A 16,466-nucleotide genomic window follows, 5' to 3' on the forward strand; every position below is an offset into this window, starting at 1 on the left:
GTTTAATCCCCATTCTGGCCCAAGCGAGATCTAAGCTTGAACCTCTAGTTGATTTTTAGATGCCCAGCCATGGTGACCCTTGATGTCAGCCTTGGTCATAGTGACTAGGAACTTTTTTTACTGGCTTCAGTTGGCGCACCAGCTGCACACTTTCCTGGACAAGATGGACCTGGCTTTGGCCATTCATGCTGTAAGCACATGCACCCTGTATGAAACGCCTCTGAAGACAGTTTAGAAATCTGAATTGATTCAATTTGCAGGTGCCAGAATGTTGATTGGTGCTCGCAATCATACAGCTTTGAATCATCAATGAAGAGACGTCAAAATGTGTGTCTCATCCAAACACTGCTTCGAGGGGGAGAAAAAGTTGGAATGGCCATTTTGACTACATCAGTACCGGCACTTGCCTTTGAACATGGGAAATAGAAGGGATGACCATCTCTCTCCCTGCACCACCACATGTTCCTTATTGGGTTGTTCTGTGTGAAAGGGCAAGTCTCACATCATCAGATACCTTGATAACATCAAAGCATGTTTACAATCTTTTAAAATTAGATAAAGAAACATTTGGAAGCCTTTGGGACTTCCGTAAGCAAGCCACCAACTGGAAATGTTACCGCCAAAGGATCATATTGGAAATGTCATGGGTGAGTGGGAGTCAAAGATGGGTGTGCTGGGACCTGACTCAGTGCGTCATACTGGTCCCCTGTCTCACTTGACAGCATCACTGGTCGCAGTCATCTCTGTTGTAAGTGCTTCCCAGGGAATGAGTCACTGATTGAATGACCTTCTGTTCCTGGCATCCTGGCCTTCTGTCACCCTGTAGATGCATTGTCTTCCATTGTTACACCTGGATAACAACAGAATCTTTTTCACTGGTGTGGGTTTCATGCGCTTTTAGCTTTTGCACATTGCCTGATTGCAGGGGTAAAACAGGTTTTAATGGCAGCATATAGATAAAATGGAACATTCTGTTGTTATAGTCTCATGCCAGGAAATGACTTACCCTCCTCCCTTTGTTTTATCTACCTGTAGAGGATGATGAGTCAACACTACTGATTCAACACTTACTGTTCACTACTCTTCCATTCCTGGATGTCTGTTAAGTAGTTTACAGATGATCGTGGACAGTGCAGAAGATTATTCAGCCCTCAGCTTTGCAGGAGGCTTATTCTACCTCCTACACACACATACACCCCTACCATTAGGGTAAGCAACACAGCTGCCTCAGGCAGCAGGTACTGGAGGGTGGAAGCCAGTGATGAAGCATAAGCATTTGAGGGCACAACTGCAGATTCCATACAGGGGGCTGCCCAGTGCTCCCTAAGTTGCCCTCCTGCCCTCAGGTGTGCTGAAGCATGCTGTCCTGTTGACAGGGTTGAAGTAAGATTCAATTACCAGTTTGGATTGAATGTGGAGGGTGTGTTGAATGGGGAAAGGGGATGGTCCTTTGTCTCAGGCAACAGAATGTCTTGGGCAGACCAACAAGGATAGCTGCCAATGCTTGCTACTTATCGTTCACTTCATAAAATCATAAGGTTGTGGAGAGGGGAAGACTTTACCAGGCCCTGCCTTGCCCCATCAGTCTCTGAAAGGTAGATCTGTGCACCACAAATGGAGAAGTGAAAGCGATTTCCTTTCCCAGTGCCTCTTTGGGAGTATTAATGCTTGAAGCTTTTAATGGTAAACCTGTGATGCAGGATGGATGAGCAAAACAAGTAACACTAAGGCTACCATAGTCAAAATAAAAAAAATCCTTCCAGTAGCACCTTAAAGACCAACTAAGTTAGTTCTTGGTATGAACTAAGTTAGTTCTTGGTATGAGCTTTCGTGTGCATGCACACTTCTTCAGATACACTGAAACAGAAGTTGCCAGATCCTTCTATATAGTGAGAAGGTGGGGAGGGGTATTACTCAGAAGGGTGGTGGGAATGGGAGATTGGCAGATAGCTGAGATGAGCCTGTTGACGACTCTTAACGATAAGAATAAGAATCCAATGTCTTTGTTCAAACCAGGTCTCTCCAAAGACATTGGATTCTTATCCCATTATATATGACTAAGCCATTTCTCACCTTCTCACCCCTTGCCTTTTCCTGTAAGACCTATTACAGTCGTTAAGAGTCGTCAACAGTCTCATCTCAGCTATCTGCCAATCTCCCATTCCCACCACCCTTCTGAGTAATACCCCTCCCCACCTTCTCACTATATAGAAGGATCTGGCAACTTCTGTTTCAGTGTATCTGAAGAAGTGTGCATGCACACGAAAGCTCATACCAAGAACTAACTTAGTTGGTCTTTAAGGTGCTACTGGAAGGATTTTTTTATTTTGACTATGGCAGACCAACACGGCTACCTATCTAAGGCTACCATCCTATACATTAGCGGTGGGGAACATACGATGAGCCTGCTGAATCACGTCAGTGGCCCATCTAGTTTAGCATCTTGTTCTGACTGTGGCCAACCAGATGCCTGGAGGAAACCTGCAAACTGGACCTGAGCATAAGATCATTCTCCCCTTCTGTGGTTTCCAGCAACTGGTATTCAGAAGCATGACTGCCCCTGACTGTAATCTTTGGCCTCCAGAAGTTCCTGACCTGTGTTTTTTTCCTCTCCTTTTCCTAGTATTTTTGTGTCCCCTCCTCTCTTTTTTCACCTCCAGATATGCACTGTATGTTAAGATTTGTTAGACTTGGGAAAACAGGCATAGAAATAGAATTCCTCCCGTGTGTTTTCACACATCCTTAATTGGCAGTGTTTGCTAAAAGTATGCCAAGTTTAGGGACTGGAAATGATAAGCAAGTATCTGGTTTTATTGTTACTCTCCTGTGATTGTGGTTGGTCAATGGTTAATGGTGTGAATAATCATTTTTAAGGGAGAAAGATCAGCAAGTACGTATCACAGATGAAAATGTTTTTACGTGCTGTGCAAAATGTGTGACAATCCTTGGCGTAAATTTATTCACTGCTTGTACCAACACTTTTGCTTCACAGGGACAGGAAGTCTTCGTATCACACAGTTTTAGATGACTGTGTGTGCATCTTCATGAGCATAAAGATATAGTTATAACAGGCTACTGCATGCTTCCTTGTTGCTGTTTTAACCGGCATCTGAATGCTTTTTCTCCAAACAATTTGCACTTGATTATTCTTAGCTTCCGTGCATGCCCTGGAGAATAAATCTAGAAATCGTTGATGCAAAAAGTAATTTTGTCAAGTACGTATTGAAAACTGCCCACATTTTCAACCCCTCGAAAACCCACCCTTTAAATTTTGTTCCACTCACCTTTATTAGGAAAAAACCTTGGATGAAGGGCGGTATGGAAATTTAATAAATAAATAGAGCTTGACTAGACTGTGTACCCTGTGGGCATATCGACACCGTATGTTTAAAGCACTCTTATATCACTTTAACAGTCATGGGAAGGGTTTTTTTCCCAGCTGGAACTTACCAGAACTCAGTTCCGGCACCTCTCAAATGGGCTCCATTGCCTTTGTAAGAGAACAAAGGAAGTGCCCATGGTGAGTTCTGGCCAGTGATTTGTGGTGACCTGTACCAATCAGGATGCAAGAGTCAGAGGCAGGCGAAGCTTCAGAGCTGGAGGGTGGAGCACAGGATGGGCTGGAAGAAGAGGAGGAAGAGGTGGGTCAGGCTTCCCCACCCTCTCCTGCACCACTGTCATTCAGAAACATGAGAAAATTGAAGTGGGAAGAGCAGAGGCAACTTCCACACAGGCGTAGTCTCTGGCTGTACACACACAGCCCATCGGGAGGAGCTACCTAAACTGGTGGAGGGGGAGTGGCCCCTGTTGCTGCAGCTGCTCCGTAGAGCGCAGGCCTGGGAATGCTGCCTAGATCAGAGGTCGGCAACCTAAGGCCCATGGGCCAGAAGCTGCCCATGAGGGCTGCTTAACCGGCCCATGAGCCACCCCCAAATTGAGCCACTCACTCGGCTAATCCCCGCGTACTGTGCTAAACCAGTGCAGCACAGCACAGGGACTCTCTTCTGCGGCTCTGGAAATCACTTCTGCGCATGCCCAGAAGCCGGAAATCGTGCCTGCCCAGGTGCAGTGTTCAGTGTCTGGCCATGCAAAGACACGATTTCAAGTGTCACGCTGCACCAGTCCAGCCCACAGAGAATCTCCGCAGGAGTGATCTGGCCCATGCCTGGTAAGCGTTGCCGACCCCTGGCCTGGATCCTAGACTGGCGTGTGTGGGTATTCGGAGCCACAGAATGACTGTAGGTGCCAGCTTGACAATAAAGAGTTAACTGTCTGCTGTGTGCACTCCTTTGAGTATGGAGTGACTTTGACACCTGGCCTCCAAGGAGTATGCCACAGCCATCGTTGCCACTGCAGTGGCAGCAGCAGTGGGCAATGCGATGTTTGGAGGCTGGTTCTGCTGCCCCTGTGGACTGAAACCTCACCTTGCCTCATGGGTAGCCCAGCCCTACTCATGAGGACTGGAGTCCAACAACATTGGTCAGTCTTATCCCTGGTCTAGGCAAATCCAGCTTTCCCCACCTTTATGGATTTTGCCATTTTGCTGTAGAGACAGTTGTGCTCAGTGCTGATCGGCTGACAACGGCAATCCGTCTTATCCAGCAACATGTTGCAATATTTTGCACACTGCTTGTGCTCATTTGGGACCCTGTTTTTATGAAAAGCACAATCAATTTGTAAAACACTGTGAAATGTTTTTGGAAAGGGGGCTGTTTCCTTGGAGGGAAATAAATCCTTCTCAGCAGCGCAGTGAGAGTGCCTGCAGAGGAGAGTGGCTTTTTGCTTGCGAGTTGGAGAAAGTGGGGCCAGAGCACTATGGGGGCTGGCAGTTTTGGATCCAATGTGGCAGCCATGAGAGAGAGACAGGACCTGCTTGTGGGTGTAATGCTATAACCCCTCCATTGTAGGCTCAGGTTGTATATATGTGTAAATAAACCATATATCATGAAGACAATCTCTCACTGTCCAAAAGGAAACACAGAGCCTGCTAAGCCCCTGGTACCCCTGGAATCTCTCACTGTTCAGAGATTGGGGTGGCATGTAACAGTATTATTTAGCATTTATTACAATGGTGTGGCGCTGTGGGGACACGGGTGGCGCTGTGGGTTAAACCACAGAGCCTAGGGCTTGCCGATCAGAAGGTCGGCGGTTTGAATCCCCACGATGGGGTGAGCTCCCGTTGCTCGGTCCCTGCTCCTGCAAACCTAGCAGTTCGAAAGCATGTCAAAGTGCAAGTAGATAAAGAGGTACCGCTCCGGCGGGAAGGTAAACAGCGTTTCCGTGCGCTGCTCTGCTTCGCCAGAAGCGGCTTAGTCATGCTGGCCACATGACCCGGAAGCTGTACGCTGGCTCCCTCGGCCAATAAAGCGAGATGAGCGCCGCAATCCCAGAGTCGGTCACGACTTGACCTAATGGCCAGGGGTCCCTTTACCTTTACCTTTACAATGGTGTGGTATCTTTGATCACAAGGTAGAAAAAGAGTTCCCATGCTTATGAGTTAGCCACAATTTACTGACCTGTGGAAAAGGTTTCAAGGAGACTTAGGCTAGTGGCAGAACAGGTGTGTTCCTCACATGGGGTCCAAGAAGATCCGGTCTGAGTAATATATTCCATCATCCAAACTATGCAACTTAAAAAAGGAAACAAATTTATGGACCTTATACCGCAATAGGTCTTCCTTCTGCTGTGTGAAGATTACTAAGTGCTAACATACAGAAGTGATTCATCTTGGTGCTTGTCAGATGTGTTCGTTGCAGATTCAAGGTGAGCAAATGCTACCTTCTGACTCAGTCTGGCTTGAAGAAAGATCTGGTAGATGGGATGGCAGGTAATAAATCCACTAGTTTAGGGAGTTGGGTCTGGATGATACAACAGGAATCTTCCACGCCTGTGATCCTGTACCTGTGAGAGTAGAGTCTATAAGAGGAAACTTGTCAGACCGGTTCTTTTATCAAGATGATGGTCTTAGCTGCTCAGCTAAGTTTCCATTATTCACATTTTGAAAGTGTGCACTCTGTTGCCTTAAAGACAATTTTCTCCACCTCTCCTGGCTGGATGCCCATCATTGTAAGATGGAGAACAATGGGAGCTAATGCTAATGCTGGAAGCTGGGGACACATGTGGTGCTCTGTGCTTGGCTTAGAGATCCCTGGAAACCTACTGGGGAAGCAAGGTCTATAGGAGTGTTAATGCTGTGAGGCCCACTCCCACCAATCCTATCCTCCCTGGGGAGAGCAGTAAATTGGGGTGCCACCATGGAGAAGACCCTTTCTATTTTATCATCATCATCATTTATTAATACCCTACCCATCAGACACTCTGGGTGGCTTCAAACATAATAAAAACACAGCAAATGTCAAACATTAGAAACAATCATAGTGCATGGAGCTGCCCTAATGAGGCACCTATTTGGAAGCAAATAATAAATTAATAGATTGCAATTTTGTGAGGAATATTCAGATCAGCTTTAGAAGTCACATCACAGAACATCACTTATTCTTTGCTGCACCACTCTATTTAAAATATTTTTTTTCCTGGATAAGTCATCTGCCGGCTTGAATTGTAGACATTCTGCAGCATGCAGGCATTCACAAGCATGTAGGCATTCACAATTGCAGGGATGTGGGTGGTGCTGTGGTTTAAACCACTGAGCCTCTTGGGCTTGCTGATCCGAAGGTTGGCGGTTTGAAACCCCCTGATGGGGGTGAGTTCCCATTGCTCTGTCCCAGCTCCTGCAAACCTAGCAGTCTGAAAGCACGCCAGTGAAAGCAGATAAATAGGTACCTCTGTGGCGGGAAGGTAAAGGGTGTTTCTGAGTGCTCTGGCATTTGTCACAGTGTTCTGTTGTGCCAGAAGTGGTTTAGTCATGCTGGCCACATGACCCATAAAGCTGTCTGTGGACAAATGCCGGCTCCCTTGGCCTGAAGTGAGATGAGCACTGCACCCCATAGTTTCCTTTGACTGGACTTAACTGTCCAGGGGTCCTCTACCTTTTACCTTTACCGAGGCATTTGCAAGCCTCTCAGCTTGCATATAAACCCACTGCAAAGCCTCTTACAAACTGATCTTCATTCCTCACAGCATGGCAATGTGTCTTTGGTAGTAGGCAGTGTTACTAATGTTGTTATATGCTGTATGATCAATCATTGCAATGTTGGCAGCCAACTGATAGACTCTGTGCTACCATAGATGGCAACCACTGTCAGTAATGAGTTATAGGCATGCAGCAGAACAATAAATTCATAGTTAAAACAAAAGATTATAACAGCAGCACACAAACAAACAGAGGGTGATATACCACACACTTCCTGGCCCCTTTGTAGTTTCCTAGGGACTATTCCTGCTCTGTGCCTATAGTTTTCAAAGTGAGAGGTGAAAGATTCCAGGAGCTCTAGAGGCACTCACTGGATGCCTTGTAATATACCCTAATAACACACTATTAGGCTGTGTACACATCACATATTTAAAGCACATTCCTTCCTCAAAATAATTGTGGCAGCAGGGGGAGGAATCCTGCTCAGCCTGGCAGAATTCCATGCAACCCCCTTCTTGATTCATGCAACCTGAATCAGTTTTCATCCCATCCCTAATCATTTGCTGTTATATGCTGTTTCATTTTTGCATTTTGCTTCATTCCCAGGGGTTTCTTTGGCACTTCTAGAGGAGGTTGGCTGTCTCCCTATGGGATTAAATGACGAGGGACCTTTCAGAAAGGACAGTGAGTCACAGGAGTGTGGGAGGAAGGAATCATTAGGAACTGTCAGGCCAGTGGGCGTGAGGAAGACTTGCTGGCCGATGTTCAGCCACCAGTACAGATTGGATCTGTCAGGAAACCTCCAAAGGAGTGTTTTTGGTAACAAAAAACAGGCTCCTGGAAAGAAAAGACTTGCCTTGTGGATTCATTTGAACAGAAACAAATGCCAATTTCCTCTCATTCGTATATCAATGTTTCAGTTTTGTTTTCATTCTTTACAAACCTTAGGAAGCTGACCTCGAATGTGAAATACGGATCAACAAAGGGAGGTGGTCAGGCCAATGGTTAAAGCACTAAACTTCCAGGCCTGAAACTGTGCAAATAGTTGCCTTGTGCATTCCTAGATTTATACATGGGACAGTGATGCCCTAGGACAAAGTTGAGGAACCTTTTTCAAGCACTTTCCGTTGCACCCCATGAGGGGAAATGGGATGTGACATGCCTGGGTCCCTCCTCAGTGTGCAAAATTCTGGCTGGAATTTGTCCTTCAACTGTGAAAATGCCTCTTACTTGCCTGGATGGAAAACAATGAGTGCATGTAGAACCTCCAACTTAGGTGTGGCTGAAATGTAGCCTTATCAGGCTAAAGTAAGAGTCACTTTTATTGGTACCACTACTTTCAGTCTGGCCCTGGCTACCACAGGCATCCAACCCAACCCAGCCCTGCTTCTCACCTTCCTTGAGTGATTTTTTCCCCTTCTTCAGGCTGGAATGTGCCCTTGAACTGTGAGGTTGCCTCTTCCTTGCCTGGACAGAGAATGGAGAGATAGATATGAATGTTGTGGGGAGAGGAATAGAAACCGAAGGCTTTTGTGTGGCTCGAACATAGCCTACTATACACAGGCAGAGCTTCAAATTAATTGCACCATCATATTTTTGCCTCTGGCCCTAGCCACATTTATCTATTTCCCCCCTTACATTGATATCCTGCCTTACATTCATCCTAGAAACCAAAGTGGCCTGCATGTGGTTCCCTTCGACAAGATGGTGTGCTCAGATGCTTCCATGCCACAGTCTGTGACTTTTGAGGCATGTGGCTAAAGGCATGTTGGTATGGAGGGTATGGAGTTATGCAACCCCTGAGCCAAGGAGATAAGTAACTATACAACCTTTAGAAGGCATCTGAAGGCAGTCCTGTATTGGGAGGTTTTAACATGTTTGATGTTTTATTATGTTTTTCTATATGTTGGAAGCCACCCAGAGTGGCTGTGGCAACCCAGTCAGATGAGCAGGGTATAATGATGATGACGACGATGATGAAATAGGACATCCTGATTTTCATCCGATAAATATTGGAGGGTATGCGTGGTCCCCAGAAAGTTGCTAATGACACAATATGGCCCTCAAATTAAGAGAGATCTGCTCAATCATGTCGTAAAGGCAGTGGCAAGCGGTGATACTTCCATAGCCAGCATTCTGGGGGAAGAGAGTGGGGATGGCTGGGTGTACTCTATGTCTTTAAAAGCACATTTGAAGCACATCCTTTCCCCTCAAAGAATTCTGAGCACTGTAGCTTGTTCCGAGTTTCTCAGAACTGTAACTTAGCAATCAGAGAAAAATACAACATTGCGTGATGCTCCTGCCAGTGGAACGTTGGTTAGGAGGTAAGCCATATCATACAAGGGTGAAGGAATGATCACCAGGTGTGGAGCACACTTCCACCTGCAGACAAGCCACAGCTGTCTGAACATCATGCCCTCTATCTAACCTTTGGCTTTCTCAGTGGTCTGCCGTGCCATGTCTCTGACCTTTGTCTCCTTTGTACCACCCCTCGATCTCGGGACTGGAAGATGTGTAAAGGTCACAGTCCAAAATGTATCTGACCGGTTTTGCATATTGTGCTAATAAAAAGAGCCTCGGCAGAGCTAGCTGGCAGCTTGCTTATGCACAGCTCACCTGCATTACCAACTCCTGCCACATGTCCTTCACTTCACAAGGGTATAAATGTGTGCTGGGTTTCTGATTTAGGTCAGCAGCTCCTTCCCAAGGTGCAGGAGGAGCCCCCAGTCCAGGTGCAGCAGGGGCTCCGCTCCAGACCAACGTGACCAGCAATCGTAGGCTGCAGCAGACACAGGCTCAAGTGAATGAGGTGAGCTGAACACAAGTTGTCTTTGTTGAGGTCTGTGGATTTCAGGATTGTGATCTGGATCATCTGTTGAGTGCCAGTTTTGAATATGCCACTCACCTAGGGTGTGCAGTCATTGACCCGAGGTGAATACTCATGTAACAAATTCTGCATTGTTGTTTATTGTGGTGGTCTACCCTTTTTCGTGTTTCTTGAAGTGACTAAGGCTGCAATCATAGCCCCGCTTACCCAGGAGTAAGCTGCCTGAATTCAATACTTCCAAGCAGACATGGTTAGGATTCACAAGGGTATAAATGTGAATCTATGTGTAGATTCACAACCAGCTGAGTAGCTCTTGGGTCTCAGGTTCTGTGCATCGTCCTTTATGCCTTTCATCTGCCCTAAAAGCTCTTTTATGTTTAAGGCAGAAGCTGAAGACGGAACAGGGCATAGCTGGGGCAGTTTCGGACAACACAGACAGGCATAAGAAAGCGACAGGCACACAAACTCTTACTCCTTCATGCATCGTCAGACACAAGAAGCAGAGTCAAACACTGTCTCTCATCAATGCACAGGACATAGCTAACATCACTGGGAGTTTGTGGGAAGAAATCCACTAAAGTAGGGGTGGGGAACCTTCATCGCATGAAGCAAATCCGGCCCAACAGGCGACCTCCCCATTTGGCCCACTTGAGGTGGGCGATGAAGTATAGGTGGGTTCCCACGAGGCAAGACACAGTGATAACAGCAAGAACCTTTACTGACTATGTAACAGGGTAACAGGGGCAAATCAACTGCTTATATACATTTCTGAAAGCCTGGGCCACTCCCATTCCCAACGTGATTGGCTGTCTAAACTTCCAAGCTGCAAATCACAACTCAGAGTTCAAGGGCCAATGGCAGAGGCCCAAATCCTGAAATGTTCTGTGATTGGACATCATGTATCAAATCAGAACATTGGAGCTCAGAATCCTTAGTCCAGACTCGAGATCAGGCAACACAGACCACTGACTACATAACAGGCAACCCGCCTTTTTGCACTACTGTTGTTATTATCCCTGAGCTCAGAGCTCAGCCTGCCACTGCCACCCACCAGCCTCTGCAAACCTGCTGCTTGCTCCCCCCCCATGCCTGCTTGAGTCACCACTTCTGTCTCACTATTCTGCACTTGCATCCGCCCTCACACATACAAGTGAATGAGCCAGTCCACCAGCCAGCCAGCCAGCAGGCCAACACTTGCTGCTTATTGACCACCTTCTCATCTCCTTCTTGCCACCATCAAAGACCAAAGAGAGAGGTGAGAGCTAATTTGCATTTCAGCCACACACGCTAACAGCAAACACCAGATTTCCACCAGCTGCCTCCTGTCCCAGAATAAACCTGCAGCCAAGCCAGTTGGGCCCCCTCCCCCTCTGCTTCCAAGTCAGCTGACAGCATTAAGTGGCAATGTGGGAACAGAAAATCTGTGCTCAGATTCCTACAAAATACTGACATTGGTATTGGGGAAATGCAATAGTCCCACAAAAGAATCATTGCATTTGGGGGGTTGCATTTGGATCTCACAGAACAAGCACATAACAGTTCTTGTCCATTTGCTGCAATTTGGAGAAGTGGGGGAGTCCATCTGAAAAGATCCTTAGAAAATGTCCATTAATATGTGGTGCCATATTAAACATATCCTCAAGGTGGCACTAAACATCCACACCATAATAAAACCTGTTACTATTACAGTTTTGGGTGTTTCTGTGAAAAATGTCAAGCTGTTGAATCCGTTTGGTATTATTTGCAGCTGTCATTCACTGGAGCACTTCATTAAGAAAACTTTCAAGTCTTGAGTGTTTCACTTTCTTCACCATTAGCTGAAATTAACTAGTTGAAATTAGAATGCTTTGGTTGCTTCTTCATTTAAGATAGCTACTCTTTTCTCTTTCTAAATGGAAATAAACAGCCCTAGCCTTTGGGTGTTTCCTTCAGAATTAAGTATCACTTAAGGGGCTTATTTCCTGGCAAGTGCGATTAGAAATGCAGCCTAAGACATTTACTTAAATAAAAAATTTATTGGTTTTACATAAAGTTATACACAATAACTATAACCATTTCAAATCATAAAAATAACAAGGTTCTTTCGAACCTTCAGACCTCCTTCCCCCCCTTCCATAGGTTCCATTTCTTTTTTTCTTTCCTTTTTCCCTGCATCTTTTACCGTTATCCATCTATTATATAATCATAGTAACCAAAATTCATTTCACATTGCAAGTGTCATTGTATCCCTGCCAATGATTTTAACTGCCTACAGTGGCCTTTTAAGTATACAATAAAGTTATTCCACCCTTTTTAAAAACACTTGTTCTTCCTGGTTTCTGATCTTTCCAGTTAGTCTTGCCATTTCTGCATATTCCATCACAGCCTAAGACATTTAAACCATCAATCCCTGCCTTGTATTTGACTAATTCAGTTGTTCCTCATTCCTGCACAGAGCAAATAGACAGAGGGGTTATTGGAATTGGCAATAGGACATCACTGCTACCCCCAGCCCCGTACCTGACATCTGCCCATGAATTTGCCCATGGTCTGAACATGCTTAGTCTCACCTTTTGGATGCTGCACAAGTTTGAAAATGCGGTGGGGGGGGAGGGACAAGGATGAAGAGCATAGCTCTCTGTTTCTCCTTCCATACATTCACTCTCTGCATGGAGGGGAAAGACCTGACTAGGCCTATAGGTCACCACCCCAGTGTTTTACAAGCTATTGATATGCCCATTTCAGGTGGTGGATATAATGCGAGTCAATGTGGACAAAGTACTAGAAAGAGACCAGAAGCTTTCGGAGTTGGATAACCGGGCAGACGCCTTGCAAGCTGGTGCCTCCCAGTTTGAAACTAGCGCAGCTAAACTGAAGAGGAAAAACTGGTGGAAAAACTGCAAGGTAAACGTTACTACTGCAAGGGTGTAATCAGGACATAGTTCCAAAAGAATGAGTGCAAAGATTAAACCAGGGGTGGCCAGACATTCAGCCTGTTGCTCCAGCAGCTGTGCTTTTATTTGAACCCCAAGATCCACCAACAAAAATCAGGTGCAAAATGGGTAGAGATGGGAGGTCATACACATCAAATTAAGGAAGAGGGCACCTTTTCAGTACCAGAACTGAGTTCAGTACTTTCAGATCAAACCTCACTTCTGCATTTCTGCTTTTAGCCAGTCTGATTTTGGTGGGGGACGAGCCTAATTGTTTTAGCTATTGTTAAATGACTGGGAGTCAGAAACCCCATGGCAATCTGTTGCAAGTTGCCCAGACATCTTACGAGTAGATCATGATCTACTTTTCTTACAGCACATGTTTGTTGCCTGGGAAATCTGAAGTATCAGCTGTGGAAGAAGGCAAACAGCCTGTCCAAATGTACAGGCAAAGCTAACCTTTCTCTGTTTTCCTCCCCTGAACTGACTCTCCCTCTCTCTCCCTCTCTAGATGATGATCATCCTGGGTATCGTATGTGCAGTTATTCTCATCATAATTATAAGTGAGTGGTTCAATTCTTTGTTTTGAATTACCTTCACATTTCATTTCATGACTACTGACAAACTGTTCTGAAGGTAAAAAAAAAAGAGGGAACAAATAATTTTACAAGTTTGGAATTTCCCAGTGTCCCCTTCTCTTACCAACCCACCCCCCAAAATATCACCAATGCACCTTCTCAGTGCTTTTTTCTGAAAAAAAATGTTTAGGGGTACTCACATTCTGTCTGAGACTCAGCAAACACAGTAACAGGAAATGAGGCCGCCATTGGGGGTAGCAAAGGAACTGACTATTCACCGTGTTAGAGAAGAAATTAATTTTTTTTTAAAAAAATAGTTTCTTCTCCCATTAGATTCACAAAATGTTTAGGGGCAAGCGTACCCCTCCCCCAGAAAAAAACCACTGCCCCTTCTATAAAGAGGCACACTAAGTAATGCTTCCTTTATAGCTGGCTTGTTTTTGTTTAAGTATCCATTGTATAACTGCTTAATTTTCTCATTGCTAAAGGGACAAACCTTTTTCATGATGAAGTAGAACACTTACGTAATTATAAAAGCTCTAATCTTGGTCTTAAAATCAACAACAAAAGTCTTTCTGAATCCAGGGTCGGTCATTAAATTAGCTCAGTGCTGCAATAGCTGGACAAAGCCCTTCTGGTGGCTTGGTAGGAGTGGATTAGGAAACCTGAAACCTGGAAAGCTTGAGATGTGTTGAGATTTCATCATAACAAGGTGTATGCATAGGACAGCAATGTATTTATTTTAATACTGTAAACTCACATTCAATGTCCTGTTAAGGAAAGCATTGTCATATTTAGAATATGGCATTGCTCTGGAAATTATAGATTTATCTTGTACAGTACCCATTACAGTTTTATGACACTGCAAACCTATGCACTGTGCACAGGATTGCACCTTGAAGGTTTAATAACAATCTGGTTTGGTTAAAATAATCAACACTACCAATGTTTCACTATGACTACCAGCATTTCAAAAGGGCTGCATTAAGTTAACCAGTTTTGCTAGGAGCAAGAGAAGAAAAAATACGGCTTTTAAACCTACTTGCTGCATTAAAATTGCAGCATAGACACAAGCATATGGCAATAATTTCATCACCTTGTGGTAGCTATGGACAGATGGACTTCAGTTAGAAACGGGACTCAGCTTGCAGGTACTTCTGGGTCCACTGCTATCGCGTGAGGCTCTTGTGGCCTCAGCAGCATGGAATGCCTGCCATCAGGTTGGGCTGGTACCCTATGCTCTGGTAACCTCTAGGTTAGATTACTGCAATGCATTATACGTGGAGCTCCTCTGGAGGTCATTTGGAAACTTTAGCTGGTGCAGAATTCAGCAGCCTGGTTGCTCACTGGGGCAATACGTAATAAACTTACAGTGCCAATCCAGGCCCAATTCAAAGTCCTGGTTTTGTGGAATGCACTCCCAAGGGAGACTTACCTGGTGCCTTCTTTGTGTATCTTTTCGTGCCTGGCAAAAGCACCACTCTTCTCCCAGGCCTTTGGATAATTAAACAATTTATGGTCTTTCAAATTGTTTGGTAGAGTTATTGTTTTTGCTTGTTATATTGTTATGTATTTTTGTGTTTGTTATAGTAAACCACCCTATGAACCTCAAATGAAGAGCGGTGTGTGTGTGTGTGTGTGTGTGTGTGTGTAATATCCCTCCTGAAATCAAATGACCTCCCCCACTGCCCCATTTTTTTTTATTCAAGTCCCACTAGTTCCAGTACAAAACTTGGACATAGCCGTGAATGCCTTTATTTGCTTACTTCATTTCATTTTTAAATTCGCATATATAATTTTGTCACTGAATTTCTCTCTGTGTTTTGATTGGATAAGCATGCTCCTTTCCCTGACTGAAATATTAAATATTTACCTTCTTCATTCTTCTTTTCTTCCAGTCTATTTCTGCAGCTGAACCACTCGTGGCAAATGGCTTGGCATGGCTTGTTTCCTGATAATCTCTCAAATGAAGCCTGCTTTTTAATTCCTTGTGTCTTGGGGCTCTTAGCCTGCAACAGTATGTAAGAATTCAGTGATTCAGTGTAGTCTGATTTTGTTTCACTTTTGGTATTACGTCTCTCTCTCTCTCTCTCTCTCTCTCTCTCACACACACACACACACACACACATAGTGTGTGTGCCAGCAAATACTGCCAACCAATGCTACTTATTGATCTCTCACTGTGTCTTCACATGTGCCCATGCTGACCTTCATTTAATATACATTTAATATACAGTGGTGCCCCGCAAGACTAATGCCTCGCAAGACGAAAAACCCGCTAGACGAAAGGGTTTTCCGTTTTTCGATGCGCTTCGCAAGACGAATTTCCCTATGGGCTTGCTTCGCAAAACAAAAAAGTCTTGCGAGTCTTGCGTTTTTTTTCGCTTTCCACCCCTTTTTCTAAGCCGCTAAGCCGCTAATAGCCTTTTAGCCGCTAAGCCGCTAAGCCTTTAATAGCTGCTAAACCGCTAATAGCGCTAATCCGCTAAGCCGCTAATAGGGTTGCTTCGCAAGACGAAAAAACCGCTAGACGAAGAGACTCGCGGAACGGATTAATTTCGTCTTGCGAGGCACCACTGTATATATATTACATTGAGCAAGAACAGTTTTGGAGCTTGTACGTAAAGGCGCCTTCCAAAACAGGTATGTGTGATTAGATATTGGGGCCATCATTTTCAAAACGTGCCTAGGAGACCTCTGTCTCAGTGAGCTATGATTGTCGTGAAAGCTGAGCCCCCGCTAAATATGCTGAGGTCAACAAGAGCTTCAGATCCACTGGGCACTTTATCAGCAAGTGTAATTTTTCTATCAAAAGGAGGTATCAATCCCAATAAGACAGGCTCCAAAGTGATGAGAGTTTCTAAATTATTTGTATAAAAACACAAAGATGACTCGCTTAAGCCATGTAGTCTAAACTTGGGGCATCTGGCTTAGACCTCTTTAGTGGTAGGGTTCACATGGTGAAATGGGAAGAACAAATGCTTGATAACCCTTCCTTCCCAAGGTGAGGGGAGTGAAGTCCAGCAGGACAGCTTACTCTATGGTCTTAACCCCTTCATGTATTAATTAGACTCAAGCACATTGCTTATATGAGGCTGGATATCCCACACCTCCAA

General features: G+C 44.9%; 1 protein-coding gene across 1 annotated transcript; it reads left to right on the top strand.

Annotated features, from left to right (window-relative positions):
* Positions 1 to 8,737: 8,737 nt before the first annotated feature.
* Positions 8,738 to 15,421, top strand: LOC309532964 (vesicle-associated membrane protein 3-like; the record flags this gene model as incomplete). Its single annotated transcript, XM_082223745.1, has 5 exons — positions 8,738 to 8,766; positions 9,722 to 9,842; positions 12,585 to 12,743; positions 13,284 to 13,335; positions 15,249 to 15,421. The coding sequence occupies 5 exons, from the start codon at positions 8,738 to 8,740 to the stop codon at positions 15,263 to 15,265; spliced, it is 378 nt and encodes a 125-aa protein (XP_082079871.1). The 3' UTR covers positions 15,266 to 15,421.
* Between the last annotated feature and the right edge of the window lie 1,045 nt (positions 15,422 to 16,466).

This window comes from Podarcis vaucheri (genome assembly GCF_965113315.1).
Source record: "Podarcis vaucheri genome assembly, chromosome: 5".
NCBI lineage: Eukaryota > Metazoa > Chordata > Lepidosauria > Squamata > Lacertidae > Podarcis > Podarcis vaucheri.